At 37.2% G+C, this 19,464-nt stretch overlaps 1 protein-coding gene across 1 annotated transcript in view; it reads right to left on the bottom strand.

The window, feature by feature from the left end:
* Positions 1–1,657: 1,657 nt before the first annotated feature.
* FAM81B (family with sequence similarity 81, member B) overlaps positions 1,658–19,464 on the bottom strand; it is a 60,231-nt gene continuing 42,424 nt past the window's right edge. Inside the window, 5 exon segments of the mRNA XM_011944318.1 lie at positions 1,658–1,950; positions 3,643–3,838; positions 5,403–5,538; positions 15,189–15,295; positions 17,547–17,676. Of these exon segments, the coding sequence (XP_011799708.1) occupies positions 1,817–1,950; positions 3,643–3,838; positions 5,403–5,538; positions 15,189–15,295; positions 17,547–17,676 (703 nt within the window). The 3' untranslated portion in view covers positions 1,658–1,816.

The raw sequence follows: 19,464 nt of genomic DNA, 5'->3' as shown, positions 1-19,464 counted from the left end.
GCCAGCCCAATATTATCAATCACTTTACTCTTTGCCAATCTTGAAAACAGTAGCTAAGGGTTTCTTTAATTTTTATTTATTTAACAGTAAAGTTGGACATCTTCTCATACCTTCATATCATCATATTCTTCTATGACTTGCCTGTTTATATCCTTTGCCCATTTTGAAAAAAAAATTGATTATTTTCTTATTTACTTGTAAGAGTTATTTGGAATTACTTGGGATATTAGCCTTTTGTCTTAGCATGATACTTGGTTACAAAGGATACTTACTATTGCATTATTTTAATATTTCTTACTTTTTCATTGGATACCATATCATCACTAAACATACTGCATTTTAAACTCTTAAGTGAAATTCTGCTATGAAAATCCCTTCAATTATAGACTCAATGATGCTGCATGTGGGTTATTAATAGCAATGAAAGGAGATGTTTCATACAGTTAAAAAATTATAGAAGTGACCATTAGTCAAAAATTTACTTAGAAGGTAAACTTGTTCTGTATTAGGGGAGAAGTTGTCACTTTTCTTCCCTAAGCCAAGGAAGGAGCCTAAGTTGGAAGCAAAGGTCCTATTGCCAAGCTTACAAAAGTTCTGTGATTAGAAATTAGTCCTTGTTGTAGTAGAGTGCATATCATGAATAGTTCGTTTTTATTTTTCATGAATTTACTGCTCAATATTAGGCTCTACATTTAATATTTATATCTAGAAAAGTAAAACAATTTTTTTTTGAGACTGAGTTTTGCTCTTGTCACCCAGGCTGGAGTGAAATGGCATGATCTCGGCTCACTGCAACCTCTGCCTCCCGGGTTCAAGTGATTCTCCTGCCTCAGCCTCCCGAGTAGCTGGGATTACCGGCGCAAGCAATCACACCTGGCTAATTTTTGTGTTATTAGTAGAGAAGGGGTTTCACCATGTTGGCCAAGCTGGTCTCAAACTCCTGACCTCAGGTGATCCACTCACCTCAGCCTCCCAAAATGCTGGGATTACAGGTGTGAGCCACCGCACTTGGCCGACAATTTTTAATTGTATAGGAAACTAGCATTTATGAAGTACTTCTGAATTTAGCGCCTAGGTCAAATTACGTTGGATATGTTTTCGTGAAAGCTGTTGTATTCTCTTATTTTGCATGGTTTGGCTCTTAATTGCTTATAATTCTGGTACATAATGAGCACAAGGGAAATATATTTTAAATATGCATAAGTTAAACTTGCTACAAACATTGAGATTAGAAGTTGCAAACTGACCACTAGGTCATATCTGCTCCACAGGCATCTCACATAGTATGAGAACTATTTTGAACTAGTTGCTAAAGCTTAAAAATAGAGGCATTTCTCTTGAAAAATGGAATTTTCGATAATAATGGATTATATATATATGTTAGTCATGAACTGTCACTACATAGTAGCTATTATTTTTAGACAGAGTAAGTGCTCTCCAACTTGCCAGAGCTCCTGTCATTCTTTAATATATTGCAACTGGCCTACTTCACTCATGTACCTTATGTAGATTCCTCTTTCGTTATTTGTAGATTTATATATATATACACACACATATATATACACACATACATATATATATAGAGGGAGAGACAGAGAGAGAGAGAGGCAGATATATAAAGAAATTTCTTCATTTTTTCATTAATAAATGCAAGACGTCCAAAGCTTCTGTGCTTTATTATTTTTCTGGTACATTCATCTCCTTAAAAGGAGACATTAGAAGCAGTAAACATCCCAGAGATAGTAACTTTCTTCTTCAGAACTTTTCCCAACAAATCACTCCATTGGCTGGTGAAAAAGAAGATGACTGAAAAGGTTTATACTTCCTGGAGTTCCACTATCTTACGCTGTAATTTCTTCAGGTCTTTCTGTACTTTACATTTCTCTAAATCCATCTTTGTTTTCTGTATTTGTTGGAGGGAGCTGAGAGAGTCATGAATTGATTTAAATCCTGTAAGAGGGTAAAAGAATAGGTACACTTAAACAATGCATTAGAACTTTTTAAAAAAAGTTGCTAATTGGCAGTCCTGCCATAATTGATTATCATTTAATTCAAAGGGCATTAAATTCTACTAAGACCAGCCAAAAATTGTACATAATCTAATTCTTGTATGTCATGAAGATCCATTCACAATAGTGTTTCAATTTATATGTGGTTATCTGGTTTCATTGTGAAATTTAATTATTTTTCTCCTCCTCTCCCCAAATATATTGCATAATTATATATTGCAAGAGAGAAATTTAAAATATTTTATTCTTTCCGTATGCTTTGACAAGAGATTTGTGTGATTTTTTTTTTCAGTCTTATTACCAAATTGAAGGTAAAGATCTCAGATGAGATTTTAAAACTTCTCTGAAAGTAGCCTATTTGAGGGACCTCAGAGTGGCCCCCTGCTGCCCTCCTCCCTCCCAGCACTTTATATCTCTCTTACGTCTAGTCACTCATGACCACAGACCTATCAAACCTCAAGGTCTTAGGGCACAACCCATTTGTTATTCACTGGGGCCTTTCACATAGTCGGTTCTCAACACATTTTTATTAAAGGCATAAAGCATCAAACCATTAATTTGAAGTTCTCATTTTCTAGAGCTCCTCCTCGTTAGTAAAATGAAAGAACTTGCAGATGGTAAATTCCTTTTCAGTTCACTAATGGAATGAAGTTTTACTAATGGAATAAGTACAATTAAACCTCTGATAGTTAAACAGAAAGCAGGGCCTTTAAAAGAAGGGCAAGTTAAGTTTGAGACATGATTCCTGGCCAGATAATTCATTATTTTGATATGACGGTGGGAGGGGTGTATTGTGAGGGTTGAACTTCCAGGCAGCAAATTCTACTTATATGCCAGGAACATCTGGCAGATTGAGACCATCATGTCCTCCCAAGGCACCTCCAATGTATCTCTATATAGGACCAAATTTGGTAGAATTTACACATGAATTTTTCTGAGATCTAGAAGAAAAAAGAAAAAAAATTATTTGGGACTTTCTCTAGTAAAGAAACTCTTCTGAGCCCTGGTAATTCCCTCAGAATTATGACTCAAGGCAGATGGCTGCTCCACAGCACCTATCCCGTGTCCTTCCCTTTGACAAATTAGATGAGCCTTTCAAATTAATCCTCTTTGATGTTAGCTCAGCTTGACACTGCTGCCATTAGCCTCTTTAAAAGAAAAGCAGTCATTATACTGGACTCTGCTAATTCATTCCTCTTTCTCACTTCTAAAGGTCAGGTCTCCAGTCTGACATCTGTCCAAGCTCATTACTTGTAGTTGAATGAGAAGGGCATTTGATTTAGGCTCTTAGTTTCATAACATACCCACAAGTCACATCTTGGGTATCTCCAGGGATTTTCCAAGTCTGACAATTCCATGATTCTATGATCTTAGTTAAAAAAAAAAAAAAAAAAAAAATCTCACGCCAGTGGCAGGCCTGTGACATTCCAAGTATGAGTGAAGAAAGTTAATTTATTTATATGCCTTCCAGTATAATACTCATATTCTATAGGATATTTAGAAAAGTGGATTAAATACATAAGGATGTCACTGATGACAAGATTGATCCCTGGCCATTAGCTCAAAGTGGAAGACTGAGGGATTGAACAGGAAAGGACAGATATTCTTTACTTAATAAAAGGTGTCTGCTCACCTGATTGATATTCATTCTGCATTGTCCCTAATTCACCCCAGATCTGCTTTTCCATTTGTTCCATCTTTTTGGACAATTTATTTTCCATATGCTTTACTTTACTTAGTTGTGTTTCCTGTTTCTCTGTGTTAATGAAATTCTCTACTTTGCTTGAAAGCTGCAGCAGTTTTTCTTCCATTTTATTTTCAGACTTTTCCTGTCAAAGAGATTATGGGATAAAACTTCTGAAACATACATGGATTTATCCTTCAGCTTAGAGAAAATGTTTTTAACATTCATTTTTCCATGCTGAGCATGAAAATTCAAACCAAATTCCTTTGTATCTAAAACTGTGTTCGTAAGTATAAGAGTTAATCCCTTTGGCCCTGTTCATTTGTAGTTTCTGGAATTCAACAAGTTATGGAATAAAAGAAAAGGGCTGTAGCGTGGCCCAAATTCCTTGAGAATTTGGCATTTTAGTCTAATATTCAAAGATATTTTAGATACTGCTTTTCCTGAGCTCCTTGGACATCCTCCTTCGAATTTTATACCTCCATGTGGACAGACTTCAGCTAGAATAGTGATTCATCATTCCAGTCATTTATTAGAATCACCTGGACCATACCCCACCCCCTCCCCCAGAAATTCTAATTTAATTGGTCTGTGATGAAGCTCAAGAATGATGGGATTTAAGCACTCTCCAGGTGATTCTAATGTGCAACCAAGGTAGGGACTGCAGAGGCAGCCTTAGGATAATCAGCCGCTTTTCTCCTCACTTCTCCACAGGGAATCTGGGAGCAGGAGCTGGGCATGGCAGGTATGACTCCTTTGGTTCTCCTCTCTTTGGCCCCATCTACCTCAGGAATAAGAGTTGGTGGATTCCAGTCTCTGTGTTCCTTATGGTGGGAGGTTTCTGCCTGCACGATGACCCCATGGTTACCTAGTGCCACCTATAACTGGTAAAGGAATCTGCCTAATTCAGGAGTGAAGAGCTAGCAGCCCCACTTGGCAGCTGTGATCTCACCACACATACTTCAATAACCTTACCCGTGATAAAGCTTTGTTTTTCTCCAACTCTTGGACTCCTTTGTAACTCTATCAGCTATTTACAAACTTGAGTTGGAGCTGGGGACATTCTTTCCTGAGCTGCCTCTGCCTAAAGTCTTTCTACCTAAGTTCTCAAAACATCTTTAGTCAACTGCAGGACTGGCAGCCATTGACTATAGTGATGGCACAGTGCTGCCCTTCCTATTGGGTAAGATGTGGTGGTTGCAGTGGAAGAGGGGACTCTTGAAATAAATATATTTCTCATATACCTTGGTAGCCTCACCCCAGAGTTTGGGGCTGTCTTTACATGGTCTGATCTGAAAAAGGAGTTTTGGAAACCTTTAATCTACTAACAAATCTCCAGAAAAGTCAAATGCTTTGTCTGCACATCACCCAGGGAGTGTGCCTATAACCACTGATTCCCAGGGGAGGCCCCTAGAGAGTCAGATTCCCTAGGGCTGGGCTGGCAATCTGTATTTTTTTTTTTTTTAACCTCTTCAGATTCTTTTGGTATGGGTAGAGCACACTCTGAGAAAGACAGGTTTGCAGAGTTGGGGAGTAGCAAACAGGACTAGAAGACAGGCCTCTGGGCTCCTATTGTGGTGCTTTAAAAAAAAAGTGACTGAAGCAGTGAAGATTACCATAAATGTAGAAGTGCAACCTCCCAGACCTTTACTCCCTTGCTAACAAGGACCATGCAGGTGTTTACTTCACAAAATAACAGAACTCCTCACCAGTTTCTCCTGTAGGACCTTCAGACATTCATTTATATGGCCCAGGTGGTCTTTTCTATATTTGAGAAATTGGTTTTCTGTCCATTTTTTATTATTCTCAACTTCTTCATACAGATTACTTGAAAGTGAATTAAATCTAAGGGAAAAAATGTTTTGTTTCATTTTAATAAGTGAATTTAACATAAAAAATTAGTGTTGAAAAAGTCTGCAGTTTTTTGAGGTGATGAGACTTAATGTGCCTAGCCAAGTATTTTTGGGGTGATATGGAAGGTGCAGAGGCAAGGTAAGTACACTCTGGGTTCCTGTCCTGAGCTTGAGTTCAGTCCAGCTACTGTTAACACCTCCTCTACATACCCTAAAATACATAGACACATGACAGGAGCACTGTCGGCTAGGAGCTAACCACAGCCACACTGAAATGTAGTGTTATCCATGCAGAATTGCTCTCATGGCCTGGAGCTCACTGGTTGTGTGTGGAGGAAATACTTTGATAAGTTCACTTGGGGTGGGGACTATTACTCATGCTAGGAGTTGTCTGTCAAAGGCCAGATAGTAAATATTTTAGGCATTGTGGGCCATATATTTTCTGTTGCAACCACTCAATGCTCCATTGCAGTGGGAAAGCAGCCACAGATAGTATGTAAAGAAATGAGTATGGTTATAGTCTAATCAAACTTTATGTAATATTCACATGTCATGAAATATAGTTCTTTAATTATTAGAATGCATAGAAACCATTCGTAGCTGTGGGTAGATGTGGCTAAGGGTGACAGTTTGCTGACTCCTGCTAAGTGCCGGTATGTGACTGGGAGAGGAGCAGGGGCAGAGAGGACCTGCATTGTCTAGCAGAGGAGAGAAAGGTCAGAGGCAGGAAAGTGGAGGGAGAAAGCCCCCAAAGAACCTGGGAAATGCGCCAAGGGGGACTTTATGTTGTCTTTGTCTCAGGCAAAATCTTCCATAAAGTCCCCATTGCTACCAATGAGTCTGTGTGAGTGGATTTTTTATAGGGGGCATTTAAAGAGGCCTGGAATTACTCATGTGGGGCAAAAACAGAAGTAATAGAGGTACAGGAAGGGACCTATGGGACCTGTCAAGATGCTGCACCATAGAAGTATTAAATAACAGAGAATGAAGGATTTTTAAAAATGGAAGTGGATAAAAGGGTTGGAATCATATATCATCAGTTGAAAAGTCACTGTAGAGTGGCTGCGGGTTTGAGGAAAGAGGGGATTCCAATCTGAATTAAATCAGGTATGGGACTGGGAAGAGGTAGGATGAGGGATGGGGACTTGTGAGTGGTTTCTGTGTGTGTTTTCTGCATATGACTTGCTCATGATAAGATGTCGGCTTCAAATTCCCTTTTAGAATAGGTAAAACTTTTAGACTGGCAAGAACAATGTTTGTTATTGAAAGTATTCAGAGTGTTTTACAATGTATGGTACAGACTGTTAAATTAATAATTGCTCTGATGTTTTCAGACAAAATTATATGCATATAATTTAGTTTGTGATGTTTATCATTGGAAATTAATGATTAAATCATCCTGGACATACACTGCATGTACATGTCTCTCTTTCTCTTTGGAAAAATTGTTTGGGCTAATTATTACAAAATACAAGTTCTGGCCGGGCGCGGTGGCTCACGCCTGTAATCCTAGCACTTTGGGAGGCCGAGGCGGGCGGATCACAAGGTCAGGAGATTGAGACCACAGTGAAACCCCGTCTCTACTTAAAAAAAATACAAAACAAAAAAAAATTCCAAAAAAAAACTAGCCGGGCGCGGTGGTGGGCGCCTGTAGTCCCAGCTACTCGGGAGGCTGAGGCAGGAGAATGGCGTGAACTCGGGAGGCGGAGCTTGCAGTGAGCCGAGATCCGGCCACTGCACTCCAGCTTGGGCGACAGAGCGAGACTCCCCCTCAAAAAAAAAAAAAAAGGAAAATACAAGTTCTGTGAAACCATTACTTTTGGGTTAATGGCTCTCAACTGGAGGCAATTGCCCCCTCCCACCTTCTTGCCCCCAGGGATCATTTGGTAGTGTCTGGAGACAATTTTGGTTGTCACAACTGAGAGATGTTACTGGCATCTAGTGGGTAGACACTAGGGATGCTGAGAAACATCTTAATGCATAGGAGAGGCCCACAACAAAGAATGATCCAGCCAAAATACCAATAGTGCCAAGGTTGAGAAAACCTGACTCAGATGATGAAACCAAGGAATGGGAAATGTATGTTCATTTTCCAATAGTTGTATTAGTTATCGTCTAATAGCTAAATTCTGATCTTTGTCCTCTGAATTCTCTCATTATTTTTGACACAGAGTGATATTTTTCACATAGATATGAGGCATATCTTGATTGACTGTTGAGTACCTCAACGCTGCAGACGATGGAGCTGGCTTCTATTTGTGTTCTTAGTCTACTCATGATTCCCAATCACCTGTGCTATTGTTTAACAGCTATTGGATCTCAGACAAATAAACCCACCCACTGAATATGTAGACTCCCTTATTTTAGCCAATTGTTTTCTCCATCTGGAATACTCTTCCTCAGAATATCTATTGGCTCCTGCCCTCATTTCATTCAGATTTACATTCATACACCACCTTAAAAAATAGAACTCTTTCTCCTTATTTGAAACTTCCTATTCTCTTACCCTACTTAATTTTTCTCCAAAATTCTCATCACCATCTGACATACACTAATTTGTGTTCTATCTCCTCCACTGAAACTTAAGCTCCATGAAAGCAAGAATTTTGCATTGTTTATGGCTGAGAACAATGCCTGGAATATAATGAGTGTTCAATAAATAGTTGGCTAAATGAACAAATGGATCATTCTTTCTCATTAAGTATCTTTTATTAGCATTGCTGACAAATAACAAATCATAGATTTGTGAATTTATTTAGAAATCTAATCTGCTTTGGTTTTCATCTTCCTTTCCCTGCCTCTGGTGGAAGTATTAATTAATAGTCATAGTTTAGGGGGCCAGTAAATCCCCAGATAATCAAGAGATAACTTTACAATTGAGAATCCAGCCTTCAGTGCTCACCTTCACTGTATAACAAATAAATGAGAGCATTTACTCTTTTATCACTGATACAATATTAACATCCCTTTGAAAACCAAGGAACCATTGAATATGCCCATGTAATATCTCTGGAAGGGCATATCAGTAATTAAAATTCTGAAATTAAAGCCATAAAGAATGAATTACTACTTATGATCCTTTTATTATGAGATTTGCTTGCAATTGAGGATTAATTTTCCTAGTAACACTCAGAAGTTGGACTCTGTTGGTAGTTTATTAAAATTTGAAAGCATTTTTGAAACAGCAATCTCCTTGAGAGATGAAAAGAATAAGTAAAGTAAAGGTTTATATAACTCTTTTTCTTTGCATAGGATTTTCCCAGACATGATGGACATGATCTGCCATAATCTATTAATTACAGAACTTACAGTTAAAATCTCAACAGCATGAATCTATCTTAGATGACATTCACATTTTAGATCCCAAATCTTCTATTTCAATAGGTGTAAGAGCATTTCTATTAGATGTAGATAGATAGGTAATTAGATAGAGCTTTTTCTTTCCTTTTCCTCAAAACACGAAAGTCAGACATTTAAATTATAGCTAGAGACCTCACTAGGATGATGAGGGCTATTGGTTGTTTTTATGTTTTTGTTTTTAAGTGTTTATGCTGATTTAATCAAATTAAAATATACACCAAGAGCAATTGCAAGGGAGAAAGTTATAAAAGAGTGAAGGAAAGCTGAGTGAAGATCTACAGACACTGCAGAGCACAAGGAAGAGAGCTGCAGTGAGGGATTAGTGGTGAAGGCAGCCAGGGTCTGCCTTCCTTGGTCATGGATGACGTACAGAAATGAGGATGTAGCTCTATCCTAGGCCAGTTTTGCCAGTGCACTTATGTCCCAAAACCAGTGTCTCCTGTTAAAAAAATCTATTGAATGAACTTTTCCAAGATTTTGAATTCTTGGAAACTATTACTGCTGGCAGGCTCTCAAGAACTTAGATAGGGCTTTGACCAAGTGTGAATGTAAAAAGAATTAGTGGCCTTTCATTTGCTGATAAAACAGAAGATATTTTCAGTTTTTTGTAATCATATTTGAAAAAGAGCTTAAGACAGACCATATGCTATTTTATTTTAGAGATTGAGTCTAAGATTCTAAGTTTCACATCAGAAACCAAAAATTAGTTCCAAGAAATACTGCTTTTCTACTAATTTTACACCTACAGATAGAACTCTCAAACTAATTTCTCCTTAATGTTTTATGATTTCTAATTAGTGACACTAAAAATCAATTCTGCCTCTACTCTGATAGAAAGACTTTTGTTTCTTGGATATTCCAAACTGTTCAAATCCCAATACGTTCATAGCCTGTTTCCCAGTCACCCAAGTCAATGTGGTCTTTCCATTTTTAAAATTTCTGTGGTAGAATTAGTTTTCAATAGATAGAATTGTGAGATGGAGACATCATGAATTGATCAAAACAATTTGAGCTTTAGAATCAGACACTTTCTAGCTGCGTGATTTTGGGCAAATTAATCTCCATGATTATAGATATCCTAATCTTTAAGATAGGGATAAATAAGACCTACCCTGCAGAGCTGGGTGCATTGATTATCTTCAGCGCTAGTGGTTGGTAGGCATTCATAAATGACAATTACTATATTTATTATTTCTGCCTATTGATATATCATCTCATTTAACATTGTCTTAACTTTTACTTTTCCTTTGTTTATCTTTTCACTTACGTTTTTTCTTCCCAACTGTAAGTGGCAAGGATTATGTTTGGATATTCTAAAACACAATGTACATAATATAGGTGCTCAAAAATCATTCATTCATTCATTGGCTTCTACTTCTGTTTCAATGTACAGGGTGCTAAAGATACAAAGGTGAATGTGACATATCTCTGGGTAATTTTTAACTTTCTATTGTGGTAGTGTTTTCAAAGTTGGATGATATTATTTGAGTCTATGCATTTGCTTCGTTGACCAATTACTTTTTCTTTTCTTATAAATCACTGTCTACTAAACAAGCATCAGCAGTAAGAGCTATCTAGGGAGTGACTGTTCAGTGCTGCCCCTGCCAAACCCTTGTTAAAAGACAACTTTATTTCCTGATGGCCAAGACTCTTGCTATGTAAGCACTAAGTAGTTGGCTTAGGACATTACTTAGCAGAAGCTCTGAGGATGATCCTTCTGAGGAGGAGCAACAGTGGAGGGGTTCAATGTATGTCTTTGTCGGATCCAGTGTTCAGTGCCCAAATCCCAGCAATTCACTAGAAAACCGTCAGAAAACATTGCAGCTTTTAAGTTCAATATAAGTTTAGTTGACCATTCAACTTGAATTTGTAAATGTTTCTAAATGGGAAGATTGCCTATTTAACCCCTTTTTTTAAAATTTGCAGACATAGTTTTATTATTTATTTATTTAGATACAGAGTCTCACTCTGTCGCAAGGCTGGAGTGCAGTGGCATGATCTCTGCTCACTGCAACCTCCACCTCCCGGGTTCAAATGATTTTCTGCCTCAGCCTCCTGAGTAGGTGAGACTACATCCGCGCGTCACCGCACCCGGCTAATTTTTGTATTTTTAGGAGAGGCGGGGTTTCACCATGTTGGCCAGGATGCTCTCCACCTCTTGACCTCATGATCCGCCCGCCTTGACCTCCCAAAGTGCTGGGATTACAGGCGTGAGCCATCAAGCCCGGCCGGATGCATAGTTTTAATTTTGAAAAATGCGCATGTCCAGTTTGATTCGTCTCAGCTGCTGTTTCTTGTGCTTGGCCGCCAGGAATGGTGGCTATGGAAGCCGAGGCTCTTTGTATGTTTTGGCCACTGGTATCATTTTGACAACCTGCCTTAACACGTTTTAATTGTATCTTGGCAAGTGAGGTGACATGAAAGCCATCGTCTTGGATTTCAATTTACTAATGAGGATGGTGGTGGAGATGGAATTACCTTGGCGTTTTGAAGGCATTTGCTCCTGGATTCCTTGCCAAGACACCTGCGAGTAGGTGTGGCACGGGGAAACCTTTTCAGTATTGCTCTTCTGTTCTTTCCCACCCTCAAGGTGCCTGGGTCATTTTCCATGATTGACATCTGGTAACCACAGAGGTACCCTGAGTGAAGGTGGACCTGGCCTGCAGCAGCTCTGCTCTTTTTCTTCCTACTTTCCTAAACTTTATTAGAGAAAAAAGCACGAGAACATAGTCACTTTTCTGGGATTCCTCCCCCAAAAATGCGACGTTTGATTTCCAAACATGCCAGAAGTGTACATGGTTCCCAGTTGTGCTAAATAGGTGAGAAGCTGAAGTCCTAAAGTGTTCATCTTCCAACTTCTCCCAATCTGTGGTCTGTCCTTGGATCAGCAATAATTGTCTGAACAGCTACTATGGCTTCATTAATTTTTGTCTGTAGCTCTCTGAGCTCTTCTATATGCAACAATTGCAGAATTTGAGCAGCTGCATTAAGAACTGCATCTCCTGCATCAAAACCAATAATATTTTGTTTAAATCAACAGGCAAACCCTCTTTTTGTTTGATTTGCCTTAGCAACTGCACCCTGTGTCAGGTGCTCCTGAGCCAAAATTCGAATTGCCTTAAGCATTACCAGGTAATCGTCATGACATTGAATCTGAAGCAGGTTACCCTTCACACCAGCCTTAACATCAGGATTATTTACGTCCAAATTGATCAACGGTTCTGCATTTTTAGTTGCATTGTCAGCAGTTTTTGCATAATCAGGTAGTAAGTCTTTGTACTTTTCAGCATTATCTCCATATTCAAGCCTAACAGCTAAAGAAACCAGTCAATAGCTTCTTGTTGATCTTGAATCTTGAAAGGACAGTCAACATCTCTGAGACACTTTTCAAAGAACTTGGGCCAGTCACTGCTGTGGATGTTTCTTAAATTACCTGTCTTCAATCTTGTAGTGTCTAATTTTCTGGTCTTCAAGCCAAACAAAGGTTAACCTTAACCTTGCTAAAAGACTTTTTTAGAGACTGGGTCTTGCTCTGTCATCCAGACTGGCATGCAGTGGTGCAATGATAGATCATTGTGACCCAAACTCCTGGGCTTAAGTGATCCTCCTTGCTTCAGCCTCCTGGGTAGCTGGGACTACAGGTGTGTGCCACCGTGCCTGACTAAGCTTAACCTTTAATGTTATTAAAACACTTTTTAAAAGTGAATCTCTTTATTCAGAGAAATTTCTTTCTTAAAAAAAAAAAGCAAATCCTATACATTATCTACCTTATTTTTAAATTTATGTGTACCTTAAAATCCTAACATCAGCAACAATTTACTTTTTTATTTAAGTAGTAGAACTACTTATTCTTGTTTTTGTTCAAAGTTAACCTTGTTAAAAACTAAATCCAGTATACTAGATTGAAACAGAAGTCTTCTGGAAAAAAAAACAAAAACAAAAACAAAAAACCCTGTCTTACTTTCTCTTTGAGCAAAATACATTTTCAATACATATCTCAGTCAAATGGTTGATATCTCTAATGTGAAAGAATCCTACACATTGATAAGAAAATGACAAAAATCCCAATACAGAATTTGATAAATAATAATGGGCAATTCACAGAGAATTCAAATGGTAAAAGGGAATGCAAATTAAAACAGATGCTTTTTTCATCCTTTGGCCAGTATTAAAAAGAGAACACATTCATCATTGGTTAAAATGTAGAGAAAGGTCTTCTCATACATTGCTGGTGGAAGTGTAAAACCCTACAACCTTTTAAAACAGAAATTTATATTAAAAAAAAAAAAAAGCTTGCTCCTTAACTGAGCAAGCTTGCCTATAGAAATAAAAGTGCCAGTATTTAAGGATATCTAAGGATATACACATAATACATTTTTTTTTTGTTTTTTGTGGTGATCATAAACTAAAAATAATCCATTCAGCACTAAGATAAATGGTTGAATTCATTATGGCATATTGTTAAGTTAAAAGATTGTACAGCTATAAAAATGTTAGAATATTTACTGATCTGGAGAGATATCCAGTATGTACTAGAAAAATCAAAGAATTGAGTCATATGTATAGAAATCATTTTTAAAACCCGTGCTTCCTCTATACATATAATACATACATATCCTTTCTGTTATATATTTATATTAACAAGGAGGAAATTGAGGACGGCTACATCCCTGGTATTAATATTGATTACAACAGAAGGCTGATATGCTGACCTCTTTCTTCACTGTTGTTGTTGTTACAATTAATGCATATTTTTAATTTTTAAAACTGGGGAAAATTTAAATATAAAAGTCAGTTGTGTAAAAATGAATTATTAGAATTATTTGCCTGGGGAAAAGCGTGCTTTATAGATTCACTGTCACCTACTGTAATACTACTGAAATGTTAAGACTTCATTACTTAAAGTCAGAAAAAGATTCAAGTCTACACTATTATAAAAGTATCCAGATTCAGATTTAACTACTCAGATGACTTTTCATAAGCCAAATTCCCACAGTACCAAACAGAAAAAATAAGCATCATCAGTAATGAAACAGCCCTGGATCTCAAACATTTCATTTTTCTCTCTTTTCCACTTGTTAATATACCTCATCCCTTTAAGTCAGCCTCCCATTTCAGTTTATAAATCCCATCCCTTCCCTATACAATCAATTCTTAATCTGTATATCTAGAAACAGATTACTTTTCTACTTTTCCTTTGGACAGTTTTCTTTGTCTTAATTCCAAGCTAAAGGTATTAGGTCTAGTATCACACAGCTATTCACTGAATACCCTCATTGTGCTAGAATTTAAGAAAGTAGAAATGCTTTCTTAGAATATGAAGAACATGGGTATTTTCTGTTTACTCGACAACTACTTCTCCAAGTTTTAGTGAGGACAATTGTTTTACATCAACTTGTAAGACACATATATTTCACATTTTAGCATCTCCAAAATCAAGAGATATCTTAAAATGATGATATGCTATGGTTTATTTGTTAGCTTCATGTCTTACAGGTACAAAATTATAATGGCATATTATATTCAGTGGCATTAGATTTAATAAAATATAGTAGAGACGGGAAAAAATGGAGAAAGTAGAGTATTATCAGGATACTGGATTTGACCAAGGCATTAAACCCAAATGGCGTGAGACATAGAGGAAAAAGAATAAGAGCGTAAGGGACAGTAGATAGTATCCAAGTGACTAGAATTTCCTCTGCCTGCACCACGACCCTGGGAAATGATTTTTTTTTTTTTTAAAGAGACATTTGATAATAAGGAAGCCAGTAATTTGAACATTTGTAGAGCCCTGTCTCCTTTACTGCTTTCTCCATTGAGTGGAGGAAAAAATTCAGTTTAAGATGGGGTAGAGACCAGTCTTAAAAATAAATAATGTAAAGGAGTAAACAGAGGATCTTAGAAAGAATCTTAAAGGAAAGGCTTTTGTATCAAAATCGTTTTTAAAAATATTTGATAATCTTGAATGCAATTATTTACTTTGGGACATTTTAATATAAAATCAATAATAAGTAAAAATTACAGGAAGGGCCAAAATGATTGTGTCAATTCAGTTGAGACATTGTACAATCAAAGTGAATGACAAGATTAATCTTCATAATTGTTTTATTATAAATAATGTATAAATTACTTTAGTGTAGAATATTCTGTGTGTTAGTTCACTGCTTATTTCTTGGCCAGGTTCAAATTCCTGGGATAGGTTTTTATTTCATGCCAATGCTTTCATTAGTCAAAACTCTTTGGAATGCACTTAACAGAATTAAAAATCTTTTATTCACTTACTTGAATTCCAAAAGGTTCATTTCGTGGCGATAATCCCCCTGGACCATCTTTAACTTTGAGGTTTGCTCAGAACTGGCAGTCTCTATCTTTCCTAAGAGCTGCATCACCTAGTCAAAGTACAAGAGGGTTTTTTGTGTGCATATGAACAAAACCACCAGCATTCACATTAATATACTTTATTCCTTTCAGGAGCTGGGAAACAGATTTGAACGTAAAGCATGATTGCACTTGAAAATGCCTTGTGTTCAAGTGGGTATTATAGTTACATTATCTTCAAGGAAAGAATAATAGGGAGTGTTCCATTCTGTTGTGTAGAATATTCTTTTTGATCATAGGCCATCTAATGATACAACAAAAACATGCTATTTCCATTAGTTTGTTTATTAATCTGTTAATTTGATTATATCTCTACTTCTCTATTTTCTCTCCAGTTACAACACAAGATATGGTATGCTACTGCCACCATATCCTCAGTACACATTAGGTGATCAATGGTAAATGATCAACAAATACTTACTGAATAAATGTTTAAATACACAATCAGGCTCTGAGGAAAACACACATGACTGGCCCAAGATTTCCAGATAGTATTCTGATATGAACACAAGTGAATCCCAAGTGAAATGACTTAGGGCATTTAAGGATAGGAAAAAAACAAATTCTAGTTTTAGAATTTAAGATTAGAGCACCTTCCAAATTGCTAGAAACATTGAGAAAGTTCTTTTACGTAAAAGAACTGGATTAAAAAATAGATGCAGAATTGCAATCCATAATCATGCCTAAAGTAGTCACTTCTAAGGAGAATGAAACTACATGATTGGTTTTGGTCAAACAGAATTCAGCTCCTAATAAAGGTGGTCATATGGAGGAGAATGGGCATTTAATAAAATGAGTTCTTATGAAAGAAAGAGGGGAGTAATGGAAGGATTTGAATAGTTAAGTGTTGGGTGGGCAACCAACAGTCCTTGAGTGGCTATTTACAGGAGAAAGATACATTTAAAACAGGCTAAAGATAGAAATGTTTGAAATAAAATAATAGGCAATTTATTATAAAGAGAAATTATAGGTAAAGGCAAAGGAAAAGAAAGTAGCAGAGCAATATTAATGTTAGGTAAAATACCACTTAAAGCAAAACACATTTAAAAATAGGACAAAGATGGTCATCTTTATAAATGAAGAGTAAAACTCATTGTGAAAATAGAGAGCTGTGAATATTTATATATTGAGCAAAAAAGTAACAATACATTAGTGATTTTAAGTGACTTTTCTTGACTCTTTACTGGTCAAGTAAGTAAAATATAAATAACAATACAGGAAAATATAAGAACTATAAATGTATTTAATAGATTTATATACCAAACCATGTAAGTTGGAAACAGCATTCTTTTTTTTTTTCAATATGTTGTTGATATAATTGAGTACCTTGAAAAACAAAGAGAGTTTAAAAATTATTGGGCCTAATAAGATGGGTGAGTAAGAGGTAGATAAGGAAAGCCAGATGGCAGATGGGACTAGAGGAAACTATGTGCTCAGTAACACCTGCTCTGGACTAACTGGCTCCCACCAAAAAATAATCAAATGCCAAACTTTCATATTCCCAATTTCCAGAGAATTTCTACTTTGTTCTGCCTGGATGACTTCAGAGGAGAAGAGAAGTGATTGTCTTGCATAAGATATGTGACAAAGTGGAGCACAGAAAACTTGGCATTGGGCTCCACTTTAGTGAAACCATTGACTGGGAAGATGAAAAAGAGACATTTCAGGCAGAAAAGAGCATGAACTAGGGGAAGATGTGTAATATCTTGGTGTGAGTGGGGACCTACCTACAGGGAGCTCAACATCACTGGACATAAAGGGTGAGTCAAGGAGCACAGCCAGTCTAGAGATGGCCTTTAAAATCCAGACCAACCAAAGGACTTACATGTTATTTTGTAAGAGATACAACCCATTGCAGGGCTTTAAGCAGGGATGTAACATGAACAATTCACATTTATGTTGGACTTTTAATAATAATAGCTTCCATGGGAAATTCATTCGTTTATATTCCTTGGTTCCATAGTCTTTGAGTAAAAATCATTTTACTACTTCCAGAGAGTAAAAAAATAACAGCAATGGTGGACTCAAGCAGTGTATCCTTAGAGTAGACGACTGTGTTGGAACACAGCAGACAATTCATTAAACATTTGTTGATTGAATTGACTGTTCCCACAGTGTACACGAGTGAGCTGTCAGAATTACACCCTTTGGAAGAAAAGAGTTCTCTTAAAAAATTACCACCTGATTGGGCATTTTGATAAGCTATAATGATCTTACTACTGGCAGTAACACATAATATGAGTCCCATCTATTTTCAGTTACCTTCATGTCCAAGTTCTTGGAAAGAGTTTCCAGGGCAGGCATGAATTCTTGAATGGCTTTCTCTATTTGCCAGTACTCTTGCCTGAAGAAGTGAATGTCTCCAGAAAGCTTCACGATGCTTGAATCACATCTAATGGCAAGATGGAAATTGGTGTGAGATCAATATCTTTATAACATTTTTAATACTAGAGTAGACACCTGCACATTCATTTGATGGCCAAAGTTCTAAAGTCATTTGAAGAATGAGTTGGTAGAGATACGGGAGTGTATTCAGAATCTCTTCATTTTTCTCTTCTCTTTCTGATGAGAGAGAAACCAGGTTGAATGCATTGGCTCAAACTAGAGCACCAACTTGAAATAGTTTAGATGGGGATATTGTGGTAAATTGAGGGAAATTTTACATTTTCAGCTTGATATTAACTTAGTCATAGGGAGTTATAGCAAATTTTGATGTTTTGGAAATACAGGCTGCTGCCTATGGTTAGGCAAAATTAAAATTTGTTCCTCTTTTACATCATGTTCTAAATCCATTGTCCTCTCTTTATCCGCTTTTCTTGGCCCCTGGACTATCAATTCTCCTTTGGCAAGAAAAGATGCCCCAGCAACCCAAAATCTTCCAATCCATCTTCTCCAATTTCTCACCCTTTTAGCCTCAAACAAAACTCCTGTTCCTTGAATGGTCTCAGTCAGGCATTGCCATGTTAAGACAAAACCAATTCGCACTAACATATGAATGAAGCTTTGGTCCATAAAGTTGCATGTGATAATTTAGGGAAGGAATTCTGGTCAGAAGGAGCTAGTGAGGTGAGCTGAAGATTATCTTCCCAGTATGTTAGGGAAGATAACACACAGAACCACACCCTCACAACTATTACCCTTGACTCTCTTGGCAGACAGCAGGTTGCACAGTGTATTAATGGTCAGTTTCTGTATACTTTCACGTATGCACGAAGGATAGGTTGAAGAGCGAGCACTGAATGATTTTATCTTTGTATATCTGAGTTATCAGGGATTATTTTGGTATTTGTCGTTTTGTAAAATAACTGTTTTGACTGTCATCAAATAATATTAATTAGGAAATACATTTTCATATTATTATGCTAAGTGATATAAATATTGTTTGCTTTATGACTTCAACATTTTTAGGATCCCAGAATGAATCTTTTTTCCTTAAAGTTTTTGGTGCAAAAGATTTGAGGCAAAGGTGAGTTAAGACGGCAATTTTTCCTGAGCATTTCTTTAAAAAGATCCTAAAGGTATCCCTTTAGTATCACCCTTAAAGACGACTGTAGTGGAGGTAAAGAGGCTGCTGGGAGAAAAAACTAGGAATTAGTCTGATCAAGAATGGGAGCAGGATGGTAGGCACAACATTCCTCTTCAAAAGATGTTTTACACCTTTGCATATATAAACTGTCATTGTCAGAATGGCACCTCTATTGTTGGTTAGTTAGAATGTCCTGATTTGAGTCCGTATTAAGAGCCCCAAAGACTACTCAGGAGTGGCTGCTGCTACCACTACTTCCTGCCATCTCCCTTCCATCCTTCTCTTGTTTCCCACCTTCAGGGACAGCACATTCTGTGCAGTGGAGGCCACTGGTTAAAAATGTGGTTTCTGGTGTCAGATACACCATGCTTCTGCTACTTCCTAGGTTTATGATCTGGGACAAGCTTCTTAATGCCTACAGGTTTCAGTTTTCCTCATCTGAAAAAAGGGGGTAATGATGCCACGGTCACTGCATACAGTTGCACAACTTGTCTACCACACATCTCCGGGGGTGCCAGAAACACATGGTTGACAATGCAGATGGTGTCTCCTGGAGTGCTCAGCCTTCAAAACTGTAAGTGGCTGTCCTGAATAGTGTTACTTTGTAGGTTATTTAGGGATGGAAGGAGGCGATGCATGCAAAGCATGTAGCCA

The sequence above is a fragment of the Colobus angolensis genome, unplaced genomic scaffold, assembly GCF_000951035.1.
Source record: "Colobus angolensis palliatus isolate OR3802 unplaced genomic scaffold, Cang.pa_1.0 Scaffold23, whole genome shotgun sequence".
Classification (NCBI taxonomy): Eukaryota; Metazoa; Chordata; class Mammalia; order Primates; family Cercopithecidae; genus Colobus; species Colobus angolensis.
This window is presented reverse-complemented; position numbering and strand designations above follow the sequence as displayed.